Source organism: Wasmannia auropunctata, unplaced genomic scaffold (genome assembly GCF_000956235.1).
Source record: "Wasmannia auropunctata unplaced genomic scaffold, wasmannia.A_1.0 LD334208.1, whole genome shotgun sequence".
In the NCBI taxonomy this organism is placed as follows: domain Eukaryota; kingdom Metazoa; phylum Arthropoda; class Insecta; order Hymenoptera; family Formicidae; genus Wasmannia; species Wasmannia auropunctata.
Genome location: NW_012028682.1, coordinates 374,950 through 396,337, shown reverse-complemented (window position 1 = coordinate 396,337; position 21,388 = coordinate 374,950). Strand labels below are relative to the sequence as shown.

General features: G+C 35.1%; 2 protein-coding genes across 6 annotated transcripts; both read right to left on the bottom strand.

The window, feature by feature from the left end:
- Positions 1 to 693: 693 nt before the first annotated feature.
- Positions 694 to 4,141, bottom strand: LOC105459120. The gene is made up of 4 exons (XM_011704874.1): positions 3,881 to 4,141; positions 3,073 to 3,199; positions 1,328 to 1,673; positions 694 to 889 (listed from the first exon to the last, which is right to left on the bottom strand). The coding sequence occupies exons 1-3, from the start codon at positions 3,958 to 3,960 to the stop codon at positions 1,383 to 1,385; spliced, it is 498 nt and encodes a 165-aa protein (XP_011703176.1). The 5' UTR covers positions 3,961 to 4,141; the 3' UTR covers positions 694 to 889; positions 1,328 to 1,382.
- Positions 4,142 to 4,626: 485 nt separating this feature from the next.
- LOC105459121 (ALK tyrosine kinase receptor) lies at positions 4,627 to 21,266 on the bottom strand. 5 transcript variants are annotated; one of them, XM_011704876.1, is made up of 25 exons: positions 20,100 to 21,266; positions 15,437 to 15,814; positions 14,972 to 15,173; positions 14,756 to 14,883; positions 14,261 to 14,383; positions 13,978 to 14,133; positions 13,761 to 13,891; positions 13,153 to 13,322; positions 12,943 to 13,037; positions 12,756 to 12,854; positions 12,133 to 12,319; positions 11,627 to 11,774; positions 11,033 to 11,179; positions 10,663 to 10,819; positions 10,350 to 10,535; positions 9,824 to 10,069; positions 9,654 to 9,749; positions 9,340 to 9,541; positions 8,987 to 9,263; positions 8,501 to 8,793; positions 8,080 to 8,305; positions 7,872 to 7,964; positions 7,504 to 7,782; positions 6,695 to 7,141; positions 4,627 to 6,142 (listed from the first exon to the last, which is right to left on the bottom strand). In XM_011704876.1, exons 2-25 carry the CDS (start codon positions 15,789 to 15,791, stop codon positions 6,095 to 6,097), a joined length of 4,491 nt encoding a protein of 1,496 aa, XP_011703178.1. In that variant the 5' UTR covers positions 15,792 to 15,814; positions 20,100 to 21,266; the 3' UTR covers positions 4,627 to 6,094. The 5 variants fall into 5 exon arrangements, 4 of the variants coding, with proteins under 4 accessions (XP_011703178.1, XP_011703179.1, XP_011703177.1 ...); XM_011704877.1 differs by having other exon boundaries at positions 20,115 to 21,266; XM_011704875.1 differs by lacking the exon at positions 20,100 to 21,266 and adding an exon at positions 18,406 to 18,582.
- Between the last annotated feature and the right edge of the window lie 122 nt (positions 21,267 to 21,388).

Here is a 21,388-nt window from a genome sequence, read left to right as displayed (position 1 = left end):
GTATATTTGTATATATGCCAGCTCAAACGCACTTATGTTACCATTTCTAGTTTTCATTACCATTAGAAATCGGGTTCGCGTTGTGCGCCACAACGCGATGGTGTGGTGATTGTGATGTCATTCAATGGTCGGAAAACCATTACAAAGCAGATGTTCAATGTCTGCAGACACGAAGACATTATTACGTTGTAAAGTAAGTAAACATACTGGCAGATACATAAATAGACTTGTTGAAACGCAAAATTGCAGAAACGCTCATTAAATGAATTTTGTTTCCATATATTCTGACAGAAAATAGAAAATATCTTGTAAAGTAATAATTTTTCAACGATTTTACCTTAATGCTTTTATATATAGAAGAATCAATTTATATAAGAAAAGACACATATGTAAATTGTATGTTAAATATGCAAATTACTTGATTTATTAAAACCGAGAATTGCTTCTAGTTCTGACAGGATTAATTTTTCGATCTGCTGTATTCATTGAGTATTTTTTATTTAACATAGCGAGTACTATCTACTCTTCTCCCTATTAATTCTTAACTTATTCCTATTAACTCCCTATTAATTCTTTGAATTTTTTTTGCATTACTGAACTCTACACATTTATGTAGCAGTCTTAAAAAAATTAAAACGCACAGAAAAGAATTGAAAAAGAAATCACTATTCGCAGGCATTGAGATATTCATTCTTTTAGGCTTTTTCACAATAATTCTTTATTTCGTGCGATAATCCGAAAACTACACTCTTTTTTTAGTGCTGTTAAAATTGTGGCACTATGCCGAACGTTCTATCGATCCGATGGCGCACCCTCATGCGTGTCATGGTCACTGTGTCATAGGTATTAAAGATGAACTTCATCTCTCATCTCATAATTTAGATGCAATCTAAATTGACAATTTAGCAATTACTGCTGTGTCGCAGTTAAATTGGTGAATAGAATAATTTAACCGGAAATTACTTCACAACAAAATAAAATAATCGTGCACAACGGTGATGATAAATGAAAACATTGATATTTAAAATTAACTAATTAATTTTTATCATCTAATTTATACAGCTATCATCGAATTAATTATTGCTGCTACTTTATAGCGGTCTTTAGACATTGCGTAACGTTGCAATTGTTTCTCTGTGATAAAATCTTTAAATTTATAGCAACAAATGTAATAATAATTACGCAAATGTAAAATTAGAATAATTAAATAATTTACATTAGAAGAATTGAAAATAAAACGTTATTGTCCAATTATCTTTTATTACGCGAATTTTATCTGGAAAATTCCATGATGTTGAATTCACACTGCGCTGATACTTATAATTACCCTTATAATTATGCTTGTTTATGTAAGAAGATCAATATCGTGAGTATTTTGCGGATCATCGTATCACAAATGTGTTAACCGATTTTTCGCGCAATTCGGGTCGCAATTCGAAAACTTGGTCGCAGATGACGACACCAGATGATACCGATTTTGTACTGCACGCAATCGTGCCGAAATGGACGCGGACGAGCGTGTGGTACGTGATACACTGGCTGGCATATCCGGTGAGATTCACTCTGTCCCTTCCCTTTTCAACCGCCCGAACTATTTCGCTTACGCGGCGCCAATATACGGGCGCTTGCTTACACGTGCACCACATTGAACCGCTTTCCCTTATAAGGGATTCCTATAAACACATTGCCGAAAAAGAAAGTTCAATCTGCAAACCGGTTCTCCACTCTGTTATAAAATATGTATAAACATATATGTAATGAAATTTTTATACAAATATGAAATTATAGTCATATTAATTGTATTATATGCGAGATATCGCATATTTATCGGATAGAATTTTACTCTTTATTTATTTAAAGTTAAAAATAAGTTTTAATTAAAAATTAATTTAATAGATTTATTTAAATTTGCTTGAAAAAAAATTGGTATATTATCTTTATTCCTTTTGAATTTTATAAGATACAGCAGTTAGCTCACTCGAGTTTCACTACTGTGTGAGCTTTACAGTAGATAAGACTTTCGAGATAATTTAATTTAATAAATGTTTAGAACTCACAATATCAAGTAACTTTCAAGCTAAGGCCACGAAGCACATTTTCGATCGACTAATCGCAAAAGTTATTTTAAGAATTTTGAAGAAGCTATGAGTCATTACGTTATGAGAACGGCTCAGGCGGCTCTTTTTCACTGCATCAACTCGACGATATCTTTCGCATCTCATAATCGATTTGTAAACCAGTTATTATCAGTGAAAAAAATAAAGTAAGTTAGATACTAAATCAGTCAATTAACGTCGCGTACGCTAGGTTCATTATCAATGAAAAACGAGAATAAACAATCTAGCTTTGACTTTAGATAAAAATATTCTGACATCAAACCAGCAAACATGAACACTTTGCGGTGATGAAACTATTAATGACAATAAATACAAAACAGACGTTTATCTTTCTGAACATTTATCCTTCTAAATTGAAGCTTTAAATATTAAAGATTATTACGAATGCTTTTAAATTATTATTTACGTATAATTTAATTTTTTTTATTTTATAGCTTTTTTCATTGAAATTTCTTCAAAGCTGTTTAGTTTGATTTATGAGCCCCTAATGCTACGATGCTAATTTTTAATAAAGTTGAATTTAAAAGATTTCGACATAGTATAAATTTACCTAATAATATTTTCATTTAATCCTTTATTTATTGAAATGCAGTTGCTATTGAAAAAGTAAACTTTCAACTTTGCAAGAGAGTTCACAAAATTCCCCCTGAAGAATCGCGATTTTAAGAGGATCGTGAAACATTAAAATTGTTGTGCAGACATCGTGGAGGCACGATCACGAGGGTAAAATGTCGGATGTTGCGAGCCTAAAAATATGTCGACTATACGCATCGTAGTTCACACGTGTGAGAGGGTTCGTGTTTTACATTTAAAAGTGAATTTGGCGATGTGCCAATGGTCTAATCCGAAAAAAATCTTTCTCACAGTGCGATAAGCTTTGATCGTCGAACGCGTTTAGCTCGCGTTGAATGTTCACCATTTATTCAATGAGCTAAAAAACATCGTAATAACAAACCTTGAAGGTAGTATTGGCAGGATGATGCACATCGCCGGAACCGGAGAGCCCTCCTCGTAATAAACGTGACAGAAGATTGTAGCGACCTAATGTCGACCACGCGTCCTTTGTTGCTTGTACAGGATATCTAAGCAAATATTTGTTTTTTTTTCTAATATAAAGTGCATATAAAAAAGATGTTTCCGAAGATGCATTGACAATAAATGAGAGAAAATGAGGAAACAAGAAACCAAGTACCTAATATCAATAAATTTTTTAGCAAATTGAACATTGATGTGAGATAACATTGATGTGTTGCAGCAAGTAAATTGATATTAGGTAATTAATTTAAGTATAATTGCTAAATAAAATATATCAAGAGACGAAATTGATTATTTTTCTACAAAAACTGTTTAAAAACATTCTCGCAAGTATCTGTTTTTGTTACATTTACCTTGTTTCTTCTTTGTTCTCTCAATTGTCCAACTTACTTTCTCAATTTAACTAATTTCTAAGTAGCGTGTAACAGTAGCATATAACATTTGAACGTTTAAAAGTAAAACACAAATTTTTATTAAACAATCATTAAAGTCACAGTTTTCAATAATATCAATTTTCAAAAATATATACAGTATCTATTTTTTGCATCATATTTTATATTTTTCCGCGAAAGAGAAACATTTCTAAAACTGAATTCTGAAAAGTCGAGTGAAATATATAATATGTATATAGATGTTCCGCGCTGATATTTCTGACATAGCTTGTCTCATCTTATTTTGCAGTCAAAAGTAAAACTCGTTACAGGGATTATGTGTTATTTACGGCTTACCCTTTTGCAAATTTATATGTTTTCTGTGGACGGCCATCTTCGACAATAGTTTTCACATAGTAGTACGAGTAACTCGACATCTCGTTCCGGGTCACAGGATCGCGAGAAACACGAAGCGAGGACAAATACAATCAGGGCTCATACGACGCTGGAATTCCATGCGCGAATTGTCCAACTACCGCGAATCGGACTGTCATCCTCTTTCCTTTGCTGCGTGTTCGCGTATGCCATGCGTACACGCTTAGCCTGATGCTGTGCGCTTATCTACTCCGCATATTCGTATGCACGGGCGTATATATAGCCGTCGCCGACGGTACTAAGAAAACTATGACGCTTTCCAAGATGTGACAATGTCGGTATCCACCGCAGAAGCCTCGTTGCCAGCGGTACACGATGTAAAACGTTTCTCTGAGAATGCGTCGGCTTGCCAGAGAACAAACGATGCAAAACGGAAAGGAAGGGAGAAATAGCTAACAATAACGCTAACCTGTCCTTCGATTAGAGTTATAGATGTTAAACCGGACCGCAAGTAATAAGCTGTTTTCGGTTGATTGAAATCTGAAATAAATCAAAAGAAACGAAGCCAATAATGTTTTTAAAATTAAGAATTATTGAAAAGGAAATATTAAATGATCCTATGCAAGTGCTTGAAATTTGAATATATTTATCGAGTTTATAAACGAGCTTCTAAATGATTGCATTATAAGCTCCATTGAAGAAAAGTTTATTAAGTACAATAGTAACACTAACTTTCATAAACACGCCTTTATTACGTTTCACATACAGATACATAGTGGCTGACTTTCATACGCTACGCGCACGTAAAATACATCGTCGTTGTAAGAAAAATAAAAAAGGGCTCATTGCTCTTTTTATTTCCTTCCTTCTCCCTCCCCCCCTCTCTATTTTCAAGACGCATTCATCACTGTCCGCTTTACGGTAGTGATGGTGCACCAAAGCATTAATGATTAGTTTTCTCTTTAATCGCTTTAATCTAAGAAGAGACGACGAAGATCATGTTCAGATTGTCGTCTCTTCTTCGATTAAAGAGAGAGATTGAGTCACGAGGTAGACGATCAGCCTACGGAGATTTTTACATCGATATTACAGTGTAACATTTTTTCCGACCATATCCGATGATGATCCTGCTGGCATCAATAGGGATCAATTTGATGTTATGTGACTCGAAAATATAACCATATAATATCAAATTAATCCCTATTGATGCCCGCTGAGATAATTAATTGTTTAGACAGACAGGAGACAATACGGCCGTACTATCTCCAACCAGGGATTTACTTTATGTCGAAGACAAGACTACTGCGTTTCTTACACCTTTAAATGTCAAATGTATATACATCACAAAAACATTTCTCAATCTTCAATTTCCAAATACATATCCACGTTTTTAACGTTGACTTCACGAGCTGTTATATCACTCTGATTAATTCACGCTCGAAAACCATATTAACGCGAATCAATAATTTTACAAATTCCTGTCCCATCACTATTACGGAATTAGGAAGTTTACTCGACGAGATCACCTTGCAGAGTATGCGAGCGCGCGCGCGCGCTAATTATATACATAATTTGCCTGTTTTGCTTTTGTTTGTAACAATTTTTTTTTCTTTCGAAGTCTTCTTCGCCTGTCTTTCTTATGGAAACCAATGTTAGACGCGCATGAAAAAAGACAATATTATTTCCATAAAAAAGGGACACACAGTTCGTAGAACTCCCCTTGCCTCTCTGTGGATCCAGGTTAACAAAAACGCGCAACAGTGGTTTCTATAAAAAAGTCCATAAAGACAGATTCGCGGTTTTCTGTGATTTCACAGAAATTCACAGCAGAGTCTCCTTGGAATAGTAACGACGTGATTTGTTGTTCTGGGCCCACAGAGGCGAGGAGAGCTCAATCGCAACTCGTAGAACTCCCCTCTCCTCTATGGCCCCCGGACAACGAAAAAAGCGCCCAACATTGATTTCCATAAAAAAGCCCATGAAGACAGATTCGTGATTTTCTGTGATTTCCATTCACAGTAGAGTCTCCTCGGAATAGTAACGACGTGATTCGTTGTCCTGGGCCCACAGAGGCGAGGAGAGTTGCGTGTCCCTTATAATCGCAGTCGTTGTGGCCGATCGTTGCAGCTGCAACCGATGAGCAACATTGCAGCCGAGCGCGGCCGGACAGTCTCGTCAACCCCCCTCGGATAAATCTCAGCAGGAGCACTCTTCCTCCCTTGGCAGTTCGTGACCCAGGGAGTCCTTTATTGCAAAAGCGAGAATGTCTTAATATAAATAGAGGGAATTGTATCAAAATTAGAAAAATTACATTACAAATATTAATAATACAAAGAAAAACTAATCATTAATGCTTTCTCTAGATTTCTTACTGAATTTTCTAGGCTTCATTGAACAGTAATTCAGAGAGTCTTCTAAAATTTATGAAAAAAGAAAAAACAAGACATCTTATTAATTCGCAATCAAGGAGTTTGTACATAAAAATGCATGAAAAACATATTAAATATATTAATATATTAATTATTGATTCAATTTTTTTTTATTTTTTATTTTTCGAAAAATTATTTCTTTATATCGTACTATATACAGTATTGTTTCTTCTGCAGACTTAATAAGCTTTTGTATTTTTAAAAATACTATATTAGCCCTCCATTTCGCGGAAAACCCCTTGATCGTAAATATTCGAGTTCGTCGGACAAATTCTGTTTTAGTGTTAAGTACCTTCGATCAAGGAGCACGATCATGTACAGATGGAAACTTTGCAAGACGCCGGATGTAGGGGGGAGGTCAAGTTACCTTCCTTAGTTCCATACTGCCCGGCGTGCTTGAGCGTGTTCGTGTTGTGATCTCGTAAGGGATAGTGCCTCTGCTGAGCGCGCTTGGGTCCAGACTCAGGGTCGCTTTCAGAGTATTCTTCTTTACCATTCCGTTCACATTACTAACGTTAGCGTTGAGGCCGATGATACGACTTGGTGAGCAAGTGCGCGTATTGGGTGACGAATTCGTTATCGTGTCGGGCGGAGTGTCCGAGGATTGCGCTATCAGAGAGTCGCTGTTGGTGTCGGTAGTCGTTGTACTCTCATTGCCGTTTTTACGATCCGTTATTGCACTATCGATGTTGGCAGTCATGTGACATTCATCCTCTGGACGGTTGTTGCCGTTATCTATGTTATCGCGCTTTTCGATGTCGCTGGTTCGATGAATTGCCCTGTTGTCTTGTCGATCAATCCTATAGAGTTTGCCCTATAGAGATTATGTAAAGAATATTCTTAGTAGTAATATAACTGCAATTGTAAAATAAAAAATATAATGCAGCATTAAGATAATTTTGAATGTAATGTGAAACATTTATTCTTCTCTTATTTCTACTGAATAAGATTCTTATTGACACTGGCGTATTTTTTGCGCGCCGCTCTCCGTTTATTTTAACTTCTAATATATTCATATTATATAATTAATTTTAATACAAGAAGGAAGATTTGTGGTAGAGGAATCTAAATAAAAGAGTTAATTAAGATAAATAATAAATAATAATTAACCTCTTAAGGATAATGATTAAATAAAAAAAAATAATGACAAGTTTTCCAAAGTTTCCAAATATGTACCTTGCAATCTCCGGCGGTCACTTCATCGTCACGATCTTCATCATGATCATTGTCGCTGTTGTAATTTTGCTCAAAAGCATCCACGCTAGAAGCGTACGTGTTACAACTGAGTGTCCCTTGATGACATCCTGTCGATCTCGTATAAGACCCGCCGTACAACTTGCAGTCTTCGATCGATTTTTCATTTTCTGAATCATAGGTACTACCCATAGCTTGATCCACGCGACGTGCAACGGATTGTGGATCGATGAGTTTTGGTTGCATATAACCGCCATCCAACTGTCGGATAAGTTTAAAGCTCAGATTTTACACATATGTCGAACAAGATATAATATTTTATCACAGTTTATTTTATAACTTATACTGACATCAGATTGCACGTTGATGCATCTTCCTTCCATTTCATTACAGATTGCCAATATGTCAAAATTAGGCGGGGGTTGATTTATCACATCAGGATCCTTAGTAAAAAAAATATTAATTTGTTGATTATACTGCCTCAGATAATATTTAAATTATTATAAGTAATGAGATTGATTTTATGTAAAAATAAGACAATTTCAATTGCGCTTTCACCTGCAAACAATAACCGATTCTTTCGGAAATGGTGGCGAAACTTGGTCTCTTTTCAGGCTGTGAAGACCAACACCTCATCATGATTCCATATATGGGATCTGGGCATCCCGTGGGTTGCGCGAGACGTCCACCGGATCGTACTAACGATATGACTTCGGGATTTCCACATCCGGTGTAGGGCATATATCCGAATGACATAATCTCCCATAGAAGTACGCCAAAAGACCTAAAAATTACGTTACAAAAATGTCATAGGCTCTACTTCTTATGTATTTTACATTATTATGAGTTCTTTTTTCGCTATAAAACTTTAATTTTAATCAAAATGAATTAGCGAAAAAGCGAAAAAAGTGTGTATTTTGCGAAAAAGAAAATTTATATAGAATTAATTTTTTTAGCAAATAAAATTACGAAATCTCACCAGACATCGGTCTTCGTAGTGAATATGCCGTCCATAAAGCTTTCAGGTGGCATCCATTTTATGGGCAGCATCGCCCTGCCGTCTTTTTTATAATAATCGCTTCGATAAATGTCCCTGGCCATACCGAAATCCGCGATTTTAACGGTGCGGCCCGGTGCTTTAGTGGTTAATAAACAGTTCCTAGCAGCAATATCGCGGTGTATAAAACGCGCTTCCTCCATATATTTACAACCATTTGCAACATCATAACTGAACATAATGAGGTCTAGCATCGTCAATGATGTAGATCGGTCCTATAAAAGATATGTAAATATATATATATACATATATGCGTCTTAAAAATTAGATAAAAATACAAACTCTAATAGAAATATTTGAATAAACTATAGCTACATATGTAAAATAGATGAGAACTATAGTGCGATGTCTTTCATTCTCACTTTTCTCTTAAATTAATAGTGTTATGGTAACATTATTAATACTCACTGAACGAGGCCGTTCTTCACGTAAAAAATTCTTGAGATCACCTCCGGCTAATAATTCGAGAACGATGTATCTCGGATGTTTGTCGAAGCAGACACCGATAAAGTGTACTATGTTAGGATGATCAAATTTGCTCATTATCAATGCCTCCGTCATGAAATCAGCTTCTACGTGCGTCGTGGATACAGACGTTGTTTTAACGGCGACGGGTTGTTCTTCATTGCGTCTGTATTTGTACACGCCCTGGTAAACTATGCCAAAGGCGCCTTGGCCGAGGGGTCTGCGTTAAAAATATAATTGATTGTGTTTACTTTATATTTCACGTAATTTCATTGGTTTATATTATTCGTACTAACTTTACTAAAGTAATACAATCTCGGGGTATTTGCGGCAAATCCTTGAAACTGTAGAGATTGCCGGCAAACTCGTAATTGGGGTTGAATTCGGTCATCATCGTATCCGATATGTGTCCTGGACGCAATGCAGCTAATTCGGTGCCATTACCAAACATTGCTTGACGGCGATGCGAAAGTGCTTTCTGTTTTTTATATCGTTTATCTGTAAATCGGAAAATGTACGGTATGCAAGAGAAATAAATGCGGAAGAATCTATGTTTCACATTATTTAATTTGTTGCATTATAAAACTATAAAAGATTTTTGTGTACTTACAAGATATTAGGCAAATTCCAATAATAGTGAACAGGCCAATGACTACAACTAGTTGGATCATGTATGTGTGTTGGCCACCCTTGGTATCGTCAGCCACTAAAATTCAACATGATTTTAATAATTACATTTAATAATAAGATAGTAATACGTTATCGCGCGGTTGTGCTTACTGATGCAAGATTTGGAGTCGTTACTGAGCAACCAACCCTGAGGACAGAGACACTTGGTCTCGCTCATGTATTGATCGAGAGCGACACAACGGTAATCGCAATTGCAACCGCTGATCGCGGGAATGATGAAGATCTCACCCGGGCCAGAATGAGCTGCAGCTTTGAAATAAACATCAGTGAGCTTCTTTTGACTGGCATATGAATAACCACCCTCACCACTTCCTTGATTGCGCCCGGCATTTCCGCCTGAAAAACGTAAAGTTACTTCTAGTTACTTCTCTACTGATGTTGAGGATCATTATTTATGTACATAAATTTAAAGCTATGTACATAAATTAAAATTAAATTAAAAGATTTATTTTCTCAGTATTTCTTCAATCTTAATTTCTCAGTTGCAATTTGTGAAACGTTTGTACTGTTTACAATAATATGTATACATTATAGACGTAAATATATTAGAGAAACGTATATAGTGATATTTAAACGTTGTAGAATGTGAATTTGAATATTTTATCTTTCTTTTTACCAACATAACCACCGCCACCACCCCCTGATTGGCAACCGCCTCCACCTCCGCCGAAGCCTCCGTTACCATGGCCATCGTTTCCGGATTCGCAACCCTGACCTCCTACACCTCCATGAATTAATGGCATTCCCCAAGCCTTTTTTTGGAAATTAGGCCATGTACCGTTCCAACTAGCACCGGGTCCACCTAACAGAAACCGAAAATTTCTATTTGAATTTACATTTTTTTCTACTTTCTAAGTTACATTCTTGATTCTTATAAAAATGCAACTCAGAAATTCTTATTATGCACTTTAGCGAAAAGAGTTAGTTACCCATGCGTTCTGAGACAAGGGACGGAGTAGATAAATGTCTACCCGCGGGAAAGGGACCGCGCCCATGCTGTAATCCATTGTCCGAAGACGGATTCAACCCCAAACCGCCACCGCCACCCGCGATTAGAATAGGTTCCGGATCGCCGTTTGCTTTCAACTATAATCGATTACGGAATTACATTGAATTTGTACAATAATGACAAGGGAACTAATGAAAGGAATAAGATTTTTTCTTTATACAAAACATTATTATGAAATTCTAATGAAATATTTACATGATTCAGCTATAATAAAAAAATGGCGCGTTTTTTTTTATTCTTTGTTAGTTTACTAAAGATAGATATTTATGTATAATATATATATTACTTACTGTCAAGATAGCTGTCGCACCACCGCCGCCGCCACCTGGATTTTTAAACTCAATTCTCTTCACTTGTCGTACTTTTGATGTTGTCTGCTGCGATAAGTCGGTTATTTGATCCGATGATGGACAAGTGGTTGTCTTTAAGCCGAGATTCTAATTGACAAAATCAATAATATGCATTTTATTATAAACAATAATAGACTAAACAAATAGAAAACATTCCATAATTTCTAACTCGGAGAAAGAATTTTGCTTATGCAAATTAAACCGAGCATGTAGAATGAAATTTTTTTTGAACCTATATGAACTTTCGAGAAAATTGATTTTATAATATTCTAAAGGAAGAAGCGAAATATTAATATTGAAATAAATTCATTAGACAATGGAATTTATGGAAGAATATATTATAATGAAAGTTATAAAATATAAATAAACTTAAGAATATAAAATACAATTTTTCACATTTTATTTTTTTTACTAAAAATAAATATATTCAAATTAAAGAAAAATTTATTCATTACATTTATTATATTCTTTTATGAAAACCTCTTCTTCCGATTATATTGGGTTGGGGAAAGTTACAATACTAACAATACTCACTTTGGCACATGCATCCGTTCCCTCTTGACCCATCATAAAATATAGTTGATCGCCTTTCTGGAGTTCTATGACTCCACGAACAAGCGCACCGAGAGAGAGGCCGGTATTACTCGAGCCTTGTCCTCCTCGTGCTCCAACGGCGATTATACTATTTTTGAAGACAATTTATAATTAGACGAGTCAAAACAATCTAAAACAACGCATTCACCGTAATATCCTGTTTATTACTTTCATGCATCCCACGAGTACATAATCTCAAAGGTATAATTTTTTCTAATTAACTGAGTACAGTAGTACATTAGCCCATGCGCTAACGAGATTTAAATTTTATCCATCTATGTCTGTGATTATTATAACAACAAATGGTGGTGAGATGCTTTTTCGTGTAAACATATTCTAGCACAATTATGCTTTTTTTAGAACATCTTTTTGATTAAGTTTCTTGTCATGTACATAATGAATATAAATATATATATATTTTTTTTTTTCTGACTGGATCTACTTACGTGTAATATTCACCACGAGGTGCTGTCCACCGTTGGACTCCCTCCAAATCCAAAGCTGATCTTTCCTCGACATCCTGATTTTTTATCGGGTCAAACAATTTTACATCCGTGTTATTATATATTCCTGTACAGTTCTCGCGAGTAGGGCCTTTCCTGCCGATAACCCCGCAAGTAGTAATTCGGATAACTGAAAATAGTAGTAGCATGTAATTGATGTAATTTGGTAATATTTCCGATAAATTTTTTAATTCGGTTGTAAAGAAGTAAAGATATTTTATATTTGAACTTGTATCTGTTATTTTTCTAGTAACATATATATGACATTCGAATTATTTTCTTTTATACGCACATAATTATTATAAAATTTATTTACTTTTTACTTTTTTAACTTATGTCCTAATGTAAAAAATTTTTTAACAACAGAAAAAAATAAATTGATGAATAAATAAGCTTTGTATAAAATATATTTTTCTGGAAAAAACAACACAAGATTTATAAAAACATTTTTCGAAGATTTTATGTCTATAATAAAATGAAATTAATATGTTACAGAAAACGTATAAATAATATTAAAAAAGTACAATTATAATAAACTATATTGAATGTATCACAACTTTGTGTACCTGTCTCATTTATAAAATCCGAATGCTGCAGTGGCACCTTTTCTGATTCAATCATAGGATTATAATAATTAAAGTCACCTACAACATTCCGTGGAACTCCTGCAGAAAAGAGACATTCATTTGCAAATGATAGCCAAAAATAATCAGTTACGAAATAAAGAGACGTTTAAAATTATGTTAAAATTACCAATGCCGAAACACTCTGGACTCAGGGAAATATCGTCGATTGCTATATCACTTTTTGGAGAAAACCCTTTTGCCGCTTCGAATTCTAAGTAGTATCTATAAATGCATATCATATCGATAAAATTTAGTTTCTTCATTCTTGTTCAAAACGAGAACTAAATGACATTGAATTTTGCATCAAATGTGTATATTACTAGCTTTCTGTACTTACCTATATTTTATATCAGGTAGAGCAATGGCTTCGTTAATCCAAACGTCGCTTTTATCTCCACCGTAAGACCACCACAAGTTATCGCTTAAATTTGCGTATGGTTTTATTTGGACCAAGAACAGTCCAAGAGATGCACTATGTGGACCATATTTGTTGTAGAAAAAACGTATCTAAAAATATTTTCCATACATAAGATATTTGTCAAAATAACTGGTAAAAAATCTTTCACTAAAAATAGAATAGCTTTCTGTCTAAACATCTTCTATTATATATAATATCTATATCAGATTATACTTTTTTAGATAATTTTCAAGAAGAAACCGTATTTATGGCCATTTGAAATAGAACAAATAGATACATCGATAGTCAATACTTCAAACTCAAATATAAGATTAAATAATCATTGATTTTATTTTATGGATTAAATGTATATTTTATTATAATTTATTACAACTTGATTTTATTGATTTCAGCTTAATGCGATTCATCGCTATTAAATTTTTTAAACATTATATTGTACATAAGACCGATTCAATCTCTGTGTTTTACACAAAATTTAAGGACAAGCACGATTATAAGTGTTAGATAACAACTGAATAAAAACATACCTGACACGATCGATAATAAGGGCTTTTAGGATCACTGCTGTAAGGTGGTGTTGGATTATACAGAGGACTTACTATGCTAGCTCGACTGCCATATGGAACAGATTTAGCCATATTTACGAATGCATACGTTCCTGTAAAATATATGACGAATTTTTAATTTTGTGGTTATGTGTGTATGTTACCCTTCTCGCCGCTTGCTCTATTCTCAAATACATACCAGTTTTATTACGATAAGTATGATCGTAACTAGGTCCAGTTCTTTCAGTGGGCGTGGGACCCTTATGTAGGGTCCAATTTAGAGGTCTCTCAGGAACATTTGTCCATCCACACCAACTGTCCTCGAAATTACATCTTGCGTTCTTTGGTATCTTGTCTACGAAATATTTTAAATGTTTAATTGTACGAAAAAACTTATATTCCAAAACGGCGCATAAAAGTTCTTATGTTACGAGTTTCGATTTTTAAGGAAATGTAAGGTGACGAATTTAGGATGTACGTACCACATTCGAGCGCCTCATCTTCGCCGTCGGCGCAATCTTTCGTGAAGTCACAGACACGGGTCTTGTTCAAGCAGGAGCCGTTGTTACACCGAAACATATTTTCGGTACAATCCCCAATAAATTCTAAGATAGATGCGCAAAAGAGTTATCACTTCTCAACTATAGAACAACTTTTTTATATATATTAATTTCTTTTAATACTATGACTGCCTTTGGCAATCGCATACATCACATTTTTTTTTTCAAAACCAGCTATTGATTATTATTGCTTCAAAACCCTTCCAGTATAATCAAGCGCTTTATTTTTCATTTAATTAGCTTAATTTGATGTATGAAGAAACATATACGTAAATTAAACAGAGAATGAGGTCATCGTATACAAATGCCGCAATTATCACAAAGGTAATAGGCAATATAGGCATTATTGATTGACAACATGACAATCAAAATATTCCATTAACTTAATTATTATTTGAAAATATTTTTATTAATTACCTGGAAAGCAATTAACTAGGCGAAGGTTATCAATGCCGATGCTCGCATTAGAATGGGGTACGTAAACTTCTATAAATAATTTATAGGGTTGATCGATTGCACGTAATGAGAAACTCATTTTTTTCCATCTAAAACAACGTTTAAGCGTATTCTTTAGCTGTTTTTTGAAAAATCTATATTATTATAGCATCGTAAAGAATATTCTCATGTACATACGTGGCGGAGTTATTTCCGCTTTTTGTCACCGCAATGGAGCTCATATTGTTAGTTTGTATGACGAGATTCAAGAATCCATTTTCCATTTCCACCATATAAAGCGAAAATTCAATGCGGCAATGCGGACCTGTGCGAGGAATCGATTTGGACGATATTTGGGCGTCTTGCCGCTGACCTTTGCCGCTGAACCACAAAAAATGGCCTTAAAAGAGATCGTCAATTAATTTTTTTTATTTACCATGTTATGCGAGATCGTAAATTATATATACATACGTAATTAAATATCAATTTTGAAACGATTACAAGTCAGATTTTCTTTAATTTTAGTTTGATTCTACTTTTATAGGCTTAATTTTACGAGTACAATATCATGGCTTAGGACTGTAATAATGTCGCATCCTGTTAATTAATCTTTAGCTTCATGTTAATTTCTCTTGAAAAAAGAACAGCTAAAAATTTTCGTACCATTTGAGGCATTATTGGCGTCTGTGATTGGAAAAAGTCTTGACAAATTAGTGCGTGACGCCTTGACTTTCTTGAAACCATGGGATTCGTCCCAGGACCAGTCGCACTCTATGTCCAAATCGCAATAACCAATTTGCGAATGTTGAGATGAATATTTTGATGATTTCGACCCCATAAAGTCCTTCCTATTCATTCCCTGCCTGAGCTTAGAACCGCAGGTCACTGTGATGAAGCAACAAATCAGGATGATTCGAAGCAACAATCCGCCGTCGTGTACAGACACGTGTCGACGACGACACGTGCGTCTCGTCTGACCCGCGACAGTCGCCAGCTTCGGCCGTGTGTCGTAGATCATTATTCTGCGATTTCGTCCAATGACTGTTTAATAATTAATAATAATAATTAAGTGGCAAAAAGGTAATAGAATATTGGTAAGAGCAAATGTTTATGCGAAATTTCGTTTATGCGACATCAAGTATAATATATCAAGTATAATATATGATCATAATCAAGTATAATATTCATTAATGTAAATACAGTCCATTTCTCACTTTTTAATCATTACCACCACTAATTCTTTAACATTATAATATGTTTAATTAAATTTATCTTCAATTAAAAAGCTAACCTTTCGGTTATTTATTATTTCAAATTAAATTTTGATACATTAGTTTTTATGGTGTATCATATATCATATTATGGTATTTCAATTTCATAATTAATAGGAAATTTATATTAATTTTGATAATTTTTTATGACTATGTGCGCGCTAGGGCGGGATGCATTCTTTGCCATGTTTGCAAAAAATTATATTGTGCAAGCGCAATATTGTCAATTTACACATTAAATTAAAACAATGGACAATCAAGGGCAAATGAGCCAAAGGTAAGTTATTGGTAGCCAAAAACAATTCTATTTTAAATCAGATCCAGACGTTTCGGCTTCAATTACCATATTCATTGGATCAATATACAAATTATAGTCAATTAATAAAACATAGAGACATAGAATTTCATTAAATTTCGCAACAGTAGAGACTTAAAAACTATTCGGCATGCTTCGCTATTATAAAATTTTTTTAAAATGTTTATTTCTTTGATATATTTACGTTGACTTTCTGATGTCAGTCTTGTATCCCCGTGGAAGTCCCTTGTAGAATTCACGGGATTGTGCGGTTATTAATGTCTTATACATGTCAATGTTGTCCAAATAAGAGTCATGTGGAAGAGAGTGAGATTCTGTGCTGTCATTGTGAACGGAAAGCCTATATAACGTCATTGTCTGCCTAGTTAGAAAGTCAAAGACACAATGTTGATTGACTATAATTTGTATATAGATCCAATGAATATGGCTTAATTAAAGCCGAAACGTCTGGATCCGATTTAAAATAAAATTGTTTTTGGCTACCAATAACTTGCCTTTGGCTCATTTGTCCTTGATTGTCCATTGTTTTAATTTAATTTATTGAGCCTAAATCGTTATTTTAATTTATTTACACATTAAAATTCAATAACCAGAATTCTAAAATATTATGTCCATGCATAGTGATACTCCAGAAATTATAGAATTTTGAGAGAAAACGTATTAATGAAACGAAGCTGTGAACCGCCGGAAATGAAATAATTCATTTCCCGATATTCCTTGATTTCCGGTTTGCAACGAAGTAGCCTGTCGGCTGCCATCATCGATACGATATTTCAGAAGTGACTGATGCTACAACGTTTATTAAAAGCGAGTAATGCCAAGATACATTTTCATTTATTTGTATTATTTTCGGCATTAATTACGATATTTTCTCGCCTAAGAACATAAAAATCAAAAATGAAAAGTTGCAAATTTATATTTACTTTTAGTTTCAATTTCAATAAAATAAATTCAGCTTTAATTGCTCTTGTTTGAGCTTGTTTAAATATTTTAGTTTCAATTCTTAGCTTAAGTTATGTTTATTTTTAGAATTAAAATTTTATATTATATTATATATAAATATTTATATATATGATAAAAATTTTTTATCAATGCAGTCCAATATGTGAATTATACGCCAGTAAAATCGCGTAAGAAATAACAATTGATCTCATTAGACTAATTTCGCTTACACGTTTTCTCTCTCTCTCTCTCTCTCTCTCTCTCGTTTCTTTGACCAGTGATACAATTATTATTGTCAGAGCGCAGAACGCAGTATTGTCGCGAATACGCAATGATTTTACGCGCTTTAATTCACCTCCATCTTACTCGTGGCGACAAATCGCTCGGAACGAATCGAAAGCCTATTGGAAAGCCACATTAGCACGTTGCACGATTTAAAGTATGTTTGGAGAACGCACTATCAGCGTTGTGTTGCGTTATTCTGTCCTTATTTTACGTTCAATAAACGATAAATTAAAGTGACACAATAGCACGCTCCCCGAATGCAGCCTCAGTCTAATCTCCGCCAAATTTTTACTCTTTTTTTCGAGAACCATTAGTAGGTTTCACAACGAACAGCTATTGTCAGTTTAGAATATCGATCGTATATCGAATGCCCGTGCTTGTCGGCCAATCGCGGCACTCTCGCGACATGATGATGATTCGAATGCTATCATTAATCCTAAAGAGGTCCGATCGGCGATTAAAATATTCGACATCATTATTCTTCAAGCCGCTTAAGGAGAAAAAAGAAATCCGATTTCAACGTGAAAAAGAGGGATGCTTTGTCCATGAGAAAACATACGACTGTAAAGTGAAAATTCGTGAAAATGGAGATTATGGCATGGATTGTCAGAAAGAATTGAAAGACAATACTCTTGTATCTTTCTATTGTACTTAAAATAATTATTAATTTCACAATGATACACACATGATTTATATATGAAAAGAATGGATGACAGTTCGAGGAAACATTTAGTTAGGTTGACCATATTGTATTGTTTGTATTATGTTAACAATATTTCTTTTACTTATTAATTTATTTACTTTAAGAGATTTTTTACCTGGTGAAAAATTTATGTATGGCGGGTAAATCATCATGTTGACGATTTAATTATAACACCTTATTAATTCGAAATTTTCTCTCTCTCTCTCTCTCTCTTCCTGCTTTTCTCACTTAATTCAATTTTTAACACTGACTATCTATCCACAAAAGAACCAAGGCACAACACGATCTAAAATGTACTGCGCGCAGGATGTAGCAACGACGGATCTGTCTGATCTCATGTCTCGTTAACAGTAATCGAGGAAAGCGTTTTGCTCTCCGTCTTTCCTTTACTCACATCTCTCTTTCTCCCTCTCTTCTAGAGGATTCGAGTGATAGCCTGGCTTATGATTATTTCCGCGGATTATGTCGCACCCTCTTTTCAATAATAACATAGCCCATATCATTGCCAAGTGTCAACTTTCAAGAGTTGAGAATTAGTGCCATGAGACTGACTCTTTGATCAATATTCGTAAAATTCACGTATTTACGCAAACGCAAACGTACGAAGCTATAAAAGCCTACTCTACAATAGCCGTATGCCGTAAAAATTGACCTGTTATAGTTGATCATTCTCCTCACATTGGACTACGATTGGTCAATTTTTACGGCTTACAACTATTGTAAAGTATTATAGGCTTAAAGATTTCTCGATTTTTGATGCATGTTGTTTGTCATGAAATGGCCTTTTGAATGGCGTATTGAATAACAAAGATTGTCGCAAAGTCAAAGCAGATAATGTTGTAACGTAATTAAAGTCAAGTTACGTCGATACCATTATGTACTTTTACATCGTGCTCTCGATCGTGATGATTTCTCGCACGTGCCGCGTTTGTAATCGTGCATGATGAGACACGTGTTCACCTTCGTTCCCCTTTTATACCAGTTATTACCAGTTCAAGGTAAAAGATAAAGCAAAGAACTCTAACAATTGGATAATTCAATTAAATGATTAATATCGAAATCAATATAAGCGGTTATTATAATAATTAAAAATATCTTTTTTGCGGTTATATAATAACAAGTACGATAATTACCGCTGTAACGTAATCAGATACATTTTTATTGTATATATATATATATACATATATATATATATATACATATTTATTAAAATAACATTAAAAAGATTTTTGAAATATATATGCATATATATTTTTTACATAAGGATATTTTCTTTTTTCTTTATTTTATTATATAGGTTAATAAATTATATATATGAAACACATTTAAAGTATCTGTTATTTGTAAAAATATTAATACAAAAATATTTTTAGAGATAAAAGAAATTGAATTTTATTCTTTCTCTCTTAATAAAATTGTCTATTATTATTTTATTTTTCAGCAACCAACCTTACGAAGCATTTTTAGTAACGTTAATATCATTTAATATTGTTTATTTAACAACACGGAGTCATGCTCGATAACAGACGAATTCTACGCGTGGCTTTTATATTCTTTCATTTATACATTTTATATTTACATCTTTTATTATTTTTACGATTACACATTAAAAATTACATTAATAATAAAAAATTATTTGATATTTTAATAGAAATTATTTATTAAAAATTTATTTTGTTTTTTAATTTTACAAAATTAGATAATTTATTCTAGGTGGCGGTATGTATATGTACATGTAGATATACAGTTTCTCGAGGTTTCGAAAATTAGTATGCTAGTATAAAGTGATTAATATATTGCATCAAGTACCATATTACCACGTACGATGGAACAGCCCTCCTCGCTTCCGTTTCACATTGTCATCCGAAATTCCGCAGTATCAATTCCTTTAAAACGCGCATCAGCAAGATCCTTGTATGCAACAATTTGTTGTATAACAATTCTCCTTGGTAAACATCTGGAACATTAAACGCAAACACAAACGACCGAGGTCTATCCGTGCACTCGCGATAATATTGAACGGATTTATTGCGTCTGAGAATTTCGGGCACACTGTGTATTTGTACGACAACGTCGATCGGTCCGAGAGATACCCGAGGAGATTCCGGGTACCTCGGGAATCACACTTCGCATTCGATCGCACATGGAACTTGGAGATTTCAGGGCCACTTTTCGTCGATACCGACACTGGATGGGAGATCCGCGTCCCTTCCACCTTGACTTGAGGAAACGTTCGCCTCGAGGATTCGGAGGTGTTTTACGAAGCACGAAGATCGCGCCTCACCGTCCCGCCTGTGTGTGGACACGCACGCGTGCGCGCGTACATCGCGTGAAACGATCGCGTATGTCACTCTGACGACCGGCGAGATCACGCACGCAGCATCGTCGCGTTCTCTAGGACCGCGCTCCGGCTCCGGAGGACTCGTGCCGCCGCGGCCGCTCTTTCCGCTCCGCTTTTCGGTGCTTATCGATCGACCGTCTCTCCGTCTCTCTCTCTCTCTGTACGGTCCTCTCGCGGTTCTTTCGCACACACCCTCGCGAGAGATGTCGTCTCGCTGCTCGTCCCCGGTGACAAGCCCGCCGTAGCCGAGTGATACAGCTTAACGTTAATCTTGACCCTTAAACGCCTCGCGTATATGAGGACACGAGGACTCGTCGATGAGACCTCGGTCGCATCCTCCGCGGGGTGTTGTTTCGTCTGGAATCTGGACCTCACAGCGAAACGGAGCGCCGCGCACTCTCTCTTTCTTCTTCCTCCTTTCTCTCTCTCTCTCCGCGCGCGCATGGACCACACGGGGAGATTACGACTCGCGTTCTCGCATTCTCGAGCCGTTGGGGTGAGATGGAAAGAGTAAAAGCGTGAGAAACAGGAAATAAGAGAAAGAGGAAAATATCGAGAAAAAGATACGGAGGGAAAGGTGGCGAATGATCGTCTCGCGATCGAAGACGTTAGCGGCGTCGTGAGGCCTACCTATTTCGGGGTGCCTCCCAGCATCCAGACACTTCAACATTCTCTCTCTCTCTCTCTCTCTCTCTCTCTCTCTCTCTCAGCGCCGTGACGTGCCGCACGCGTGGTCACTCGTGAGCTCGCGAGCGCC

Excerpts from the sequence above, each read along its gene's own strand:
- LOC105459120 (XM_011704874.1), bottom strand. The coding sequence starts at position 3,960 with ATGTCGAGTTACTCGTACTACTATGTGAAAACTATTGTCGAAGATGGC. Across the intron at positions 3,200-3,880 it reads ACATATAAATTTGCAAAAGG|ATATCCTGTACAAGCAACAA; the intron begins GTAAGCCGTAAA and ends ATATTTGCTTAG. Across the intron at positions 1,674-3,072 it reads CTGCCAATACTACCTTCAAG|GAATCCCTTATAAGGGAAAG; the intron begins GTTTGTTATTAC and ends ATGTGTTTATAG.
- LOC105459121 (XM_011704875.1), bottom strand. The coding sequence starts at position 18,442 with ATGATGATTTACCCGCCATACATAAATTTTTCACCAG. Across the intron at positions 10,070-10,349 it reads TGGTGGCGGTGGTTATGTTG|GCGGAAATGCCGGGCGCAAT; the intron begins GTAAAAAGAAAG and ends TACGTTTTTCAG. Across the intron at positions 9,264-9,339 it reads GATTGTATTACTTTAGTAAA|ACCCCTCGGCCAAGGCGCCT; the intron begins GTTAGTACGAAT and ends TTTTTAACGCAG.